Below are 12,103 nucleotides of genomic sequence, written 5' to 3'. Positions count from 1 at the left end.
CACACACACACACACACACACACACACACACACACACACACACACACTAAGAAAATTAAATATGCAAATATTAGTCAGTTAATCGACGGACATCTTTGGGTTTTGGACTGTTTGTCAAATCAAAAAAGCATTTTGAATACATCACCAAAATGTGCAGCGATAAAGTAAATCCATCATATATGATAAAAATATCTTATTAACTAAAAGCAATGCCTTAAACGGGTATATTTTCTTTAAAATCAGTTATATGTTTATTAAATGTATTGACATGTTTAATAAGGGAGAATTTGACAGACCACTGAGACACACTGTTAACAGCGTGCACAGTCTAGCTTGTTAACAGTAACAGTGTGCCGTATAACCTTTTGTGACTCTTGTGTCCCATCTGAAGGCGTGAGGAGAAATCAGGTAACTTAAATCCTGGTTGACATTTGGTCAGTAATTACATTTTCCCCCCAACCCCCCATAACATGTCCTGGGTCTTTTTGTCATGCAACTGCATCTTTAATCCAGATCAGATTTTACAGGGACGAGAAAGCCGGTTACTGCAGCAGAGAAGGCGGCAAGTTTGCTTGTAAATCTGATTTGTCTCTTGATTTTGTAAGCTGATGATTTCAGAAAGCATGTTGCTGCTAAAAGCCGGAAGTACTCACATTATTTCAAACGCATCTACAGTATGCAGAGAACGGATCATGTTAACAGAAAATATGTATCAAGAACTACTTTGATAGCCGATCATTTGTTACGGTGTTATCCCAAGCATGTGTGCTCACTCATCAAATGTGAAGAGTTGCTATTTTTCTCAGCATCTCTCACCATTTTCCACTTCTAAGAAAACCATCAAGCAGCAAAATGACAGCGGAGGAAATTCCACACACACCTAAAGAGATTCTTCAAGAGAATGTCCGTCCACGTACGGTGCCAGAAACATACATCCCAGAGTAGTCTGCCTATATGTTGCTGAGGCAGTTATTTTTCACATTCCTTTTTGAGACCGACTACGCAAAGTTGTCCGTGTATTCGGTCCAAGATAAAACTAATGCAGTTAAATACAATAGACATGCATGTATAATGTTCAGTTTTTGTTAACATGGTTGTTAAATTTATAGTCATTTTGGAGGTTGTAGGAATTTAATTCTATCTTCTCTAATCTATTCTTCTATTCAAGCATTTTGAGTGGCACCTGTGAATGTTTACTTTAATATAGAACCAATGTAAATTATATATCTAAACTATGTGAAATTATATGCATTTGTTTTCATTAGATCACCTGTTTAAATAATGAATTAAACACTCTTTTTGCATCATACTGTGTTATAGAACATTTATTCTACCCTTATTGATATAAATAGAGTGGACAGACTATTAGTAACATCTCTCACTATAGCAAAATATAATCAACATCCCCTAACAGACACATAATGACCATAAAGTTGAATCCACACCTGGCTAATACTGTATAACCATGTAGGATTGCATGCAGGACTCTATTTGACTGCGTTAGTTTTAAAATAGGCGTACCGAGTATATGACTGTGTATCAGAACAACCCAGAGACATGTTCACGGTTGGGTAATGAATGCATGCATCTCTAGACAACACATGGAAGAAATGAAATCACGGTTATGATCTAATGACAAGACGACGTCGCATCCACGGCATCACCCCTACAATTAAACCCAGGTTCTGGGTGGAATTGTCCGGGCAGGGCTGCGGCCAGTGCAGCATCGACGCGTCTCCGTCCGAGTCCTCCGTCACTTCATCGTTCCTGTCAGAGTTAACTCCGGCTCCGACCAAGGGGTGTCTGGACTCCATGATGGCTATCATCGTCTTTTCATAACGCCACCAGCCCTGTATTTTGGTCGGTGCCGGAGAGTCGGGCTCTCTTTTACACTTGTAATACGCACTTTTGAGAAGTTTCCAGCGAAACTTCAATTGGTCCACGGATCTGTGGTAACCGGCCGCTGTCATTCTCCGGTGTGCCACCTTGAACAGCTTGTTATTCCTCACTTTCCTTCCGTCCAAGCATTTCTTCATGTCCAGCTCCTTGAGGATCTCCAGGAATAACTCCGTCTCCTTCACGTCCCAGTTCTGCTTCTTGATGCCAGAGTCGTCCATTGTTGTGGCAATGTAGCCCCGGCTAGCTCGACGGCTAGCAAACGTTAGCCCAACGGTAGTGAAATATCCACACAGCGGGGATGCTAATGAGGTGCTAGCATGTCGTGATGAGACAGGGGCAGAGCGGTGCTGCTGCTAGCATAAATGTCAGCAGTATTTAGCGTAAAAAGCGAGTCGATAAAATGTTAAAATCCTGTGTTTAAAAAAACCACGATAGCAGAAAACCAGCCCTGATGCTGCATCTTGCTAGCAACACAATAATCCAGCACAGATTAGATCAGAAATACAATGCACGTGTTACTTGTTGACTGGACAACCATAAAATATCACGGAGTGACATACACACGATGTCAGGCGATGTTGTGAATAACACCGGCTAACATTGTCGGTAGGGTATTTATTCACCTGAGGTGTTTTCAGAATGGCTGACGTCCAACGTTTAGCAAAAACCAAATTGTAGTTTAATTTGACTGTCTCACCGGCCGGAGCATCCAGCAAACCAACCAGTTGTATAAAGTGAACTATCGGTGGGTTCGTTTTAAGCACCTGTGCTGCTGCACCAGGTGGGCGGTTCTTTATACGTTTTCAACCTAACAACACACACACACATGATTCCGCACACGAACACTCCGTTTCAGCCGTGGTATAAATCTAACACACCCCATGTCCGCCCACCCCAAAACAATGCGACTAATCCCATTGGCTGTGTCTTTATACATCCATGGGGCGGTGAAGTGTTGGACCACAAAACAATCAGATGTAATTTTGAACAGCTGTGAGAGGGAGCCAGCAGCCACAAGGACCTGCACAATTTAAGAACAGGTACATGATTTAGCAATGTTTAAAATGTGCATTTAATCCAGCGTGCATAGAAAAGCAAGGTAGTTCATTTATAATTATTTTACTCGCATATAGTGTATCATAGTTTTTAGCTACCTTAATCAGAAGAAGGCATCGTGATGGGCTCCCGGTGCTTAAAACAGACGGAAATGTTGATTTAAAATTTCGTTTCCCCCCCCTAATCGTGGCGTCTGTTCATCTTTAGTAATGTAACTTTGTATTTTCTTCATGCGTAAATGATGTTGTAGTGATCCACACAGCAGGTGGTATTGGAGCGCCAGTGCAGCAGAGCAGACATGCCCGGGCAAAGCCTCGGTGTGGTCTTCATTCAGACGTATGAATGAAAGTCTTGATTATTGGCAGCATGCATACAGTTATGCTCACTGTGCATGGGCTCAGAATACCCCGTGCATCCATTTAACGTATATAATAGCAATGCTGCATATACATTGTCAAACATATTGTCCCTGTTGTTGTCGCCGCCATCTGGCGATCTTCTTAAAATATGGACATTTTAAAGACATTACAACCTCTCCCAGAAGTTAAGTCAGAATTTAATAAAGTTATCTTAATTAGATGTCAGATAGTGATACAAGTAAATCAGGCACTTGCACGATGAAAGGCAAGGCAAGTTTATTTGTAGAGCACATTTCAACAACAAGGTAATTCAAAGTGCTTCACATAAAACCATTAAAAGCATCAAAACATAAGGCAAAAGAAAAAGGAGATTTAAGAACATTCATTGAAACAATAAAAACAGTAATTAAAACATTAAAAAACAGTGTAAGAAATAAAATGCAGTAGTGAAATGCAGGAAATTGATTAATATATTAATTGAATCTGGTTCAATTAAAAGCAGTAGCAAACAGAAAAGTCTTCAATCTTGATTTTAAAGGAGCTGAGGGTCTCAGCAGACCTGCAGCTTTCTGGGACTTTGTTCCAGATATGTGGAGCAGAAAAACTGAACGCTGCTTCTCCGTGTTTAGTTCTGACTCTGGGAAGAGAAAGTAGACCGGTCCCAGACGACCTAAGGGGTCGGGATGGTTCATAAGGTAGCAGCAGATCAGAGATGTATTTTGGCCCTAAACCATTCAGTGCTTTATAAACCAACAGCAGGATTTTAAAGTCAATTCTTTGTTTGACAGGAAGCCAGTGCAAAGACCTCAGAACTGGAGTGATGTGATCCACCCTCCTGGTCTTAGTGAGGACTCGAGCTGCAGCTTTCTGACAGACTTTTTACAGAGACCTGTAAACACACCGTTACAGTAGTCCAGTCTGCTGAAGATGAATGCATGGACAAGTTTTTCCAAATCCTGTTGAGACATAAGTCCTCTAATCCTTGATATATTCTTCAGGTAGGCTGATTTTGTAATTGTCTTGATTTGGCTGTTCAGGTTGAGGTCTGAATCCATAACTACACCTAGATTTCTGGCTTGGTTTGTGGGTTTTAACATCAGTGATTGAAGCCGAGCGGTGATTTTCAATCGTTCATCCTTGATACCAAAAACAATTACTTCTGTTTTATCTTTGTTGAATTAAAGAAAATTCTGGCACATCCAGTTGTTGATTTGTTCAATGCAGTTACCCAGCCCTCTTATGGGATTATAGTCCCCTGGTGACATAGTTATGTAGATTTGTGTGTCGTCTGCATAATAACACACTGTTGTTTTCCATAATCTGAGCTAGTGGAAGCATGTAGATGTTGAACAGAAGAGGCCCCAGTATTGAACCTTGGAGAACACCACGTCATTGTAGTCAGCTCTGATGTGTAATTAGCTACAGACACAAAGTATTCTCGGTCCTTCAGTTAAGTGTTGTGCCAGAGAGTCCCACCCAGATTTTTAGTCTTTCGAGTAGTATGTCATGGTCGACCGTGTCGAATGCAGCACTGAGATCTAGTAATACTAAGACTGAAATTCTGCCATTGTCTGTGTTAAAGTGGATGTCGTTGAAAACCTTAACAAGAGCAGTTTCAGTACTGTGGTGCTGTCGAAAGCCTGACTGGATGACATCAAAGCAGTTATTTACGGCCAAGAAGTTGTTCAGCTGTTGGAAAACCGCTTTTTCAATTATTTTATTTAAAAATGGGAGGTTTGATATTGGCCTATAATTTTTCATTGTTGCGGAGTCTAAACTAGCCTTCTTTAGGAGCGGTTTAATAACTGCAGTTATTAGGGCTTGTGGGAAGACATCTGAGAGAAGGGATGTGTTTACAATTTGTAAAAGATCAGTGGTCATGCAGTTTGAAATATTTTTGAAAACGTGTGTTCGTAGAATATCCAAGCAGCAGGAGGATGACTTCAGATGTTGTATAATGTCTTCTAGGCTTCTACGGTCGATTGAATGAAATTGTGTCATGATATTTGAATGGATGTTATTCAGAGAAGGGGACAACACATATCCTGTGGTTGGTGTGGAGGTACTGACTGCTTGTCTGAATTTTCTCAGTAAAAAAGGAGGCAAATTGATTGCATGCCCAGGTGGATTGGAGCTCAGCAGCTACCGACACTGGAGGGTTTTGTTAGCCTGTCGACGGTAGCAAATAAGGCGCGTGTGTTGTTATTGTTTTTGGTTATGATGTCAGAGAAGAAGGACTGCCTTGCATTTCTAAGTTCCAAATTATAATTGCGAAGTCTCTCTTTATAGATGTCACAGTGAAACTGGAGATTAGTTTTTCGCCACCTGCGCTCAGCTTTCCGACACTCTCATTTCTCTATTTTGACCAGCGTAGCATTTCTCCAAGGAGCTCTTTGCTTAACTGAGACAACCTTCACTTTAGTGAGTGCAATGGCATCAATAATATTTTTAACTTTAGAATTGAAGCCATCTACAAGCTCATTGACTGAGATGCAAGAGAGGGCTGGTGTGGAGGAGAACTTCTGAATAGATAGTTCACTGGTGTTTTCAGAGATGTAATGCTTCGTCACAACCTCGGTTTGGACATTTGTGTGCAAGGAGATTGCACTCTCAAAGAAAACACAGAAATGATCAGAGAGTGCAACATCAGTCACAGCGACCTTGGAAATGTTTACACCTTTGGTGATGATTAGGTCCAGAGTGTGCCCCCTGTTGAGTGTGGATCCTGTCACATGCTGAGTCAGATCATAGTTATCAAGGACACCACATAGTTCTATAGACCCTCTGTCCTGGGGATTATCAACATGGATGTTAAAATCGCTTACAACAAAGTCAAAATCAATTCAGATTATAGACAGCAGTTCAGTAAACTCATCAAAGAAGGTTGCACAGTATTTAGGCGGTCTGTAAATGTTTAGGAATAAAGCTTGAGTGGAATTCAGAGCCTCGTATTCAAAAGAACTAAAATGACCAAAGGACATCTGCTTGCATTGAAGAGAATCATTAAATAAAATAGCAACTCCACCTCCTTTCTTATGCGCTCTTGTTTCACTCATGAAACTGAAGTTGTGAGGTGTTGATTCAATAAGAACAGCTGCACTGTTATCTTGATTTAACCATGTTTCAGTTAAAAACAAAATGTCCAGTTTGTGCCTAACAATAAAATCATTGATTAAAAATGTTTTTCCTGACAGAGACCTGACATTTAATAAAGCTAAGTTTAATGTGGTTAAAGCTTTCTTTGCCCAATTTATTTGGACAGGCTGCCGAGGAATGTATGTTAAGTTTGCAGGTTTACTATTGTTTCTTCGCAGCCTCACCTTTCTTTTTCTATAAATTATCAGGACAGGAATTGAGAAGGCTAGCTGCATACAGGGCCCCGTCTTTTCCTGGAGAGAGTCATTGGTGTCATTAGCCTTGTAGCCTGGACCCAGAAGATATCAATTATAGCCTCCAAGATAGTGGCTCACATCACTCCAGCTCCGAGTCCTCTGCACCGGCCTGCCTTGCCATGCCCTGCCTTTATCAGTAGGAAACGCCCTACTTCATGAAGGGTGTTTTATGTTGTAGAGACTTCTGAAAAGTTAGTAAATAACCTTATTGAGAAATCCATCGTACATAGCCTAAAGAGATAACTAGAACAAATTCAAGAACAAAATTCAACAAATATTAAAAAGTTCCGCTGAGTTGTTTGGCAGGCACTTAATCTCTAATTTATCTCAAGAGAGTGTAATAAGAAGCATGCAATATTTTAACTTAATATTAATAGTTAAAAAGCTAATATGAGGAATTGGGTGAAATGGCTCCCGTAGCCCATGAACAGATGCACTACTTATTGAATACATTTTCGTAATCAAAAAACTGACGGATATCTTGAGAAGTAGCTCACCTTTAAGAAAATGGGGGGGAAATTGGACATTATAAAAGACATCTGAACCGAGCTACAAATGAATCCAGGACTATACGTGAATGATTTTTCTTTTGTGCTGTTTTAATGTTGTAAATCTCCTGCCATTAAAATATGTAAGGGATGAATTGATGATGGGTTCTTATTGTGTTATGCTCCAGACATGGGCCATCTCCTGATCCACCGCCTGTACTTCCTGCTGATCTGCACGCTGGCCTGTCCTGCAGTCAACGGGTTGTTTGAGTGGCTGAGAGAAAAGGAGGCCCCTCCACCAGCAGCACCACCAGCAGCAGAAGTCCCAACACTTCTTGCAAAGGATGCCCGGTTTGAGATGACTATTGCAGATGAGAGGTTTTTGGCTGAGTCAAAGCTGATGGAGCTCAGCCCATTAGACAGCTGTCATTACAGGGTAAATGAGGAATTTAGGGTTCTCAGTCTTTGGCTGAGAATCCACTTAGTCACTTATGCAACTAACCTGTTCTTGTTTTTATTCAGTGGTGAATCTAACAATGAATTCCTTGATCAAAAAGTCCAAAAATAGTGGAAAATTCTCATCACAATTTCCTAAAGCCTGAGATGATGTCTTCAAATTGCTCGTTTTGACTGACAAACGGTCCAAAACACCCAAAGATCCAGCTAATGTTTTGAAGTCTATCACAATTTTAGCTAAAAACTCCCAATCACATGACAACCTGAGAGCCCTCACAAGATGTTTTGTGATGGAAAATTAAATTGCAGTCCAGAAAATTTGAGAAACACTGCTGTAAAGGCGTTTGGACGTCTTCATCCAATGGTGGCAGTGCTCACAGCTCTGTCACTTTAGTACACCTCCACTGTTTTTTTTACCTTGACATTGTAATAAAGCGCTGCGCTCCATTGTAGGTGGTAGCCCAGCTGAAGGCGAGCTGTGAAAGCCTCCCGGAGGAGCAGCTGGCGAAGCTTGGGGTCGTACTGTTTAACTGCCAGGCCGAGACTGAGGGGCGCCAGACCTACCCATGCACGGAGCAAATGGTAAGAAATAAAGTTATCCTTATATTTTAAAGTCAAAACAATGTGCTGTGGGTATTTCTGGCGCTATCTCATTGTGATGTTTCAGACCATAAGAGAGTGTACAGCAGACATGGACTCGGACACATGGAATGCTTATCACATAGTGAGCAACAGGGCGCGCTCCGTTTGTTACGCCACGCGGCAGCAGCTCTTCCGGCGCAGAGCGGAGCAAACTGTGAACGCTCTCATCTCCACGGCTACTAGCCAACTAGATGCAATGACGGAACTGAAGGTAGATTTCCATTCATCATTTTTTGCTTTGTCATATTTATGTGCATAGGATGCCAGTTTGATTATTTTTTTTTTTTTTTTTTTTTTTTTTTTTAAATAAATCCTGTTTTCTAACAGGAGGGCCAGCTGGAGCTGAAGGAACTGACTGCCGCCTCCTTGGACAAGCTGTTGGATGGCCACAGTGCTCTGCAGGCCCAACAGGGGAAACTGTTCGAGGGCCAGGGGCAAATGGAGAGTTCACTGAGGGACAACCTGGAGCGCCTGGGCCAGGAAAAAGCCCTAATCGCCTCTGGACAGGAACTGGTGGCCCAGCTCATTCAGGGCATCACAAAGAGAGTGGGTGAGCGCTCGCATGTATTTCACACTGAGAAATATTTAGCATTAGGTATATTCAGCACAGTTACTTTTGACGAGCACAGTTCTGACTGTATGAAGTGTCGACATACCAAAATGTGCACCTGCATATGTGCTTTACATTGCTGAGGTTGCACTCTTAGTATTTGAGAGCACATGCTTTACTTTAAATAATACAACTTTTTTTAAATTATTATTATTGATTTGATGGATACAAATGTAATTATTTTCTAAACGTAATGAATGATTGACCTGCTCGTACAATAACATTAATAGAGAACTGGGGCTGTCGTTGTCAGCCGTCATTCATTATTGTGTCTCCCACGCCAGGAAGAAACTAAGTATTACCAGTTAAAGAGCAACATTAGGTCCCTACAGTACAACTTAGTAATCTACTAAACATATAGAGCCCACACGTGTCTAAGTAAAACCAATGAAATGCATCAATTACCAGTTATTTCGCACTCCATACAATGTTGTACTAGCATCACATTAGCCTCGAACAGCTAATGTGTCTAAGAAAATGTCTACGTGGTCACTAAATACTTAGTCCTCTTGTTTACATGTTCTATAGTCAGAAATGAGAGATTGATTTGATGTCTCAAGCTGCTAAACATCCTCATTTATTCCTCAAAGAAAGTGATTTACAAGGAGACTTTATGACAGTTTCATGTTCAGAATGGGTTTTTGAAAGGTTTAGTCTGCCCCTTCAAACCGAATATCTTCTAATGTCACATCCTGTAGTATTAAATGGATATTTATTCCCTTCTGCCTGCCTCCCTCTCCGCTCTTAGAGAATGTGAGTGAACATCTGCAGATCCAAGGCTCGGAGGTGCAGGACAGCCACAAGGCCATTGTTAAAGACCTCGCAGATGTCAGACACCAAGCTCAGGACATCCACCAAAAAATTGGTAATCAAATCTAAATTCGTCACACAATTAGAACTTTCTGTTGAAATAAGTGTCGTCTTGAATATGTATTTCTTTCCCCTGTGCCTGTGGCTGATCAGACCACAGTATGTCTGAGCTTCTGCAGTACCAGGACCAGACCTCTCAGTACTACACTGACCTGATGAACAAACTGGAGCGCATGAACAGCACCCTTGGAGCCACGCTGCTCTTCCTGGATAACATGCAGAGCCGCATTGAGGAGAGGCTCCACATGATCCAGGGCTACCTTGGCTGGGCAGGTGAGACGTCACACCCACAGTGCAGTGACCACGTTTGTTTGAGATGTCCTAAAACTATTTAAATTTGGTTAAGATTTTATTTCTTATTAAATGTCCCTTGTGCTTGTTGTGATTTCAGGTTTGAGCCTGACAGCCATGTGGACGTGTGTCTCACACACAGGCTACTTTGTCCTGTGTGCAGTCCTGCTGACGTTCCTGCGTTGTCCAGGTTTCTCTCGAGCCGTGCTGCTGCTCGCCGTGCCTCTCAATGCACTGGCCGAGGTCAACCAGCAGCCGGCGCTGGATCTTACCGGCCTCAGCCTGCTGCTGCTCATTCTCTCTCTGGGTACAAACTTAAAGATGCTTACAAGGCAAATACAAAGTCTTCAACTTCGTTAGGTATCTGTCCCAATGTTTTGTTTTTTCCATATGTGCAGGTCACTGGTTTGTGAGTCAGTTGTGGGCATGCCTCCAGATCAGAGGAAAGCCCGCCTCCCCGCTGCCACTGGCCCCGTGTGACATTGTTAAGCCCATGAAGCAGCCAGTCTCATATCCACTGTCCTCTACACCACAGAAGTGAGTCTGCAGAGTTCATTATAAACTGTCTATGCTGCAAAAGGCTAATGAATTAAACCTAGCAATTTTCTTGATTCATTATTTTGTTAAATGCTTTGTTTGGTTTCCAGAACCCACGATGACTTCTTCAAAATGTCTTGTTTTGTCAGCCGAATGGTCCAAAAGATATTTAATTTACACTGATGTAAAGAGAAAAGCAGAAAATACTTTTTATCAAAGCAGTTGCTGATTTCCTTATCAACTAATTGTGTAATCATTTCAGCTGACACCTCGCCATTGTTTTATTCTTACTATTTTCAAATGAACTATTGTACAAAGGAAATTTGTTCATTTTAAAAAGTGCTGTACTGCTATTTGTCTTTTGTACTTGGTTTTATTTGATGTATTCTCTTTTTTCAGAGGTAAAAATGATTGCTTCATGGAGCAAGATGACCTTTTGAATCAAGACAGCTTCATATCAGGTTTGACAGGTGTACTGTACCTAAAAGTGAAATATTTTACAAATGAGTAATGCGAGAAAAACAGTTCCTCACAAAATTCAAGGTAACACGGGGTGAGTAACTGATATGCAAATGTTAATTTTGGGGGTAAAGTATTCTGTGAAAAGTATTGCTGAAAAGTGACACCCCAGTTGATTCAGTCACTCATGTCTTTGTGTACAGGTAACTTTGGCATAGCTGCAGTGACTCCTCCTCACAGGAAGCCAATGCCAGAGTCCAGGTTTATGCCGATTATTGGCACACCCAACCACTCCACTCCCAGGCTTGTACCACTGCAGTTTCTTTCAGCAGTAAGCAATTGTCACACGAAAGATCTATTTACAGTACCTCATGAATTATTTAAAAGGAGCCCTCACACTCTGTTTTTATTTTATAGGCCCTGGTTGCTGATACTCCCCCAAGAAACCTTGGAGGTATTTTTGATGCAGTGAACAGCTCGCGTGAATTCACAAACTCACGAAGTGCGAGTCCGACCCCGTCACTAGTCAGCAACAGGTCAGGATTGTTACTTTCTGATCACACCTAAAAACTTAAAAGCATGTAATTGTTGCTTGTTATTAATTAAGTGATCACGACGTTCCCTTCTCTCCTATTTTCCCTGGGGCAGCTCTCTATCAGGCCGTCAGCTGTGCAATGGGGTCACAAGAACAGGGAAGGCCTGTAAGAAGAGAGCCGTGCTGGGACAGGAGTACTGCAGAGTCCACGAAGGAGTCCACATCCCCTATGTTGTCAAATGAGCACGACACTTTTTAAGACTACAGAAGTTTTAAATATATTTTTATTGCCATGTTTTTTTTTTAACTGTCTCTACGTGTACATTGCTAGAGGGTCTTCTCTGCAAAAACTATAATCAACTGTTATTGTGATGTCATTGTAAGTTGTGCCTGCTGTTCATTTTTAAGTTAATAAATTATTTCTTTGCTTATGAATCCATCTGTACATCTATTCAAACAGCAATAGTCTCAACAGCTGAATTCACTGTTTTACATTTTATCTTCCTGTA

The 12,103-nt window shown here is 41.4% G+C and overlaps 2 protein-coding genes across 5 annotated transcripts in view; one reads left to right on the top strand and one right to left on the bottom strand.

The window, feature by feature from the left end:
* The window catches only part of pycr3 (pyrroline-5-carboxylate reductase 3), a 6,901-nt gene extending 4,202 nt beyond the window's left edge, over positions 1–2,699 (bottom strand). The window contains exon 1 of one of the 3 annotated variants that reach the window (XM_031869737.1): positions 1,671–2,699. In XM_031869737.1, the coding sequence (XP_031725597.1) occupies positions 1,671–2,117 (447 nt within the window). In that variant the 5' untranslated portion in view covers positions 2,118–2,699. Of the gene's footprint in view, positions 1–880 lie in introns of all 3 variants that reach the window. The other 2 variants (XM_031869738.1, XM_031869739.1) reach the window with 2 other exon arrangements.
* On the top strand, positions 1,704–12,029 carry bmb (brambleberry). 2 transcript variants are annotated; one of them, XM_031869735.1, is made up of 13 exons: positions 1,704–2,939; positions 7,383–7,630; positions 8,104–8,232; positions 8,318–8,503; positions 8,620–8,842; positions 9,651–9,767; positions 9,866–10,045; positions 10,164–10,370; positions 10,462–10,600; positions 11,000–11,061; positions 11,263–11,390; positions 11,477–11,595; positions 11,708–12,029. In XM_031869735.1, exons 2-13 carry the CDS (start codon positions 7,385–7,387, stop codon positions 11,835–11,837), a joined length of 1,866 nt encoding a protein of 621 aa, XP_031725595.1. In that variant the 5' UTR covers positions 1,704–2,939; positions 7,383–7,384; the 3' UTR covers positions 11,838–12,029. The 2 variants fall into 2 exon arrangements, with proteins under 2 accessions (XP_031725595.1, XP_031725596.1); XM_031869736.1 differs by lacking the exon at positions 1,704–2,939 and adding an exon at positions 4,277–4,312.
* Positions 12,030–12,103: the final 74 nt, after the last annotated feature.

Source organism: Anarrhichthys ocellatus, unplaced genomic scaffold, assembly GCF_004355925.1.
Source record: "Anarrhichthys ocellatus isolate YVR2014 unplaced genomic scaffold, GSC_Weel_1.0 scaffold48, whole genome shotgun sequence".
Taxonomy (NCBI): Eukaryota; Metazoa; Chordata; class Actinopteri; order Perciformes; family Anarhichadidae; genus Anarrhichthys; species Anarrhichthys ocellatus.
This window is presented reverse-complemented; position numbering and strand designations above follow the sequence as displayed.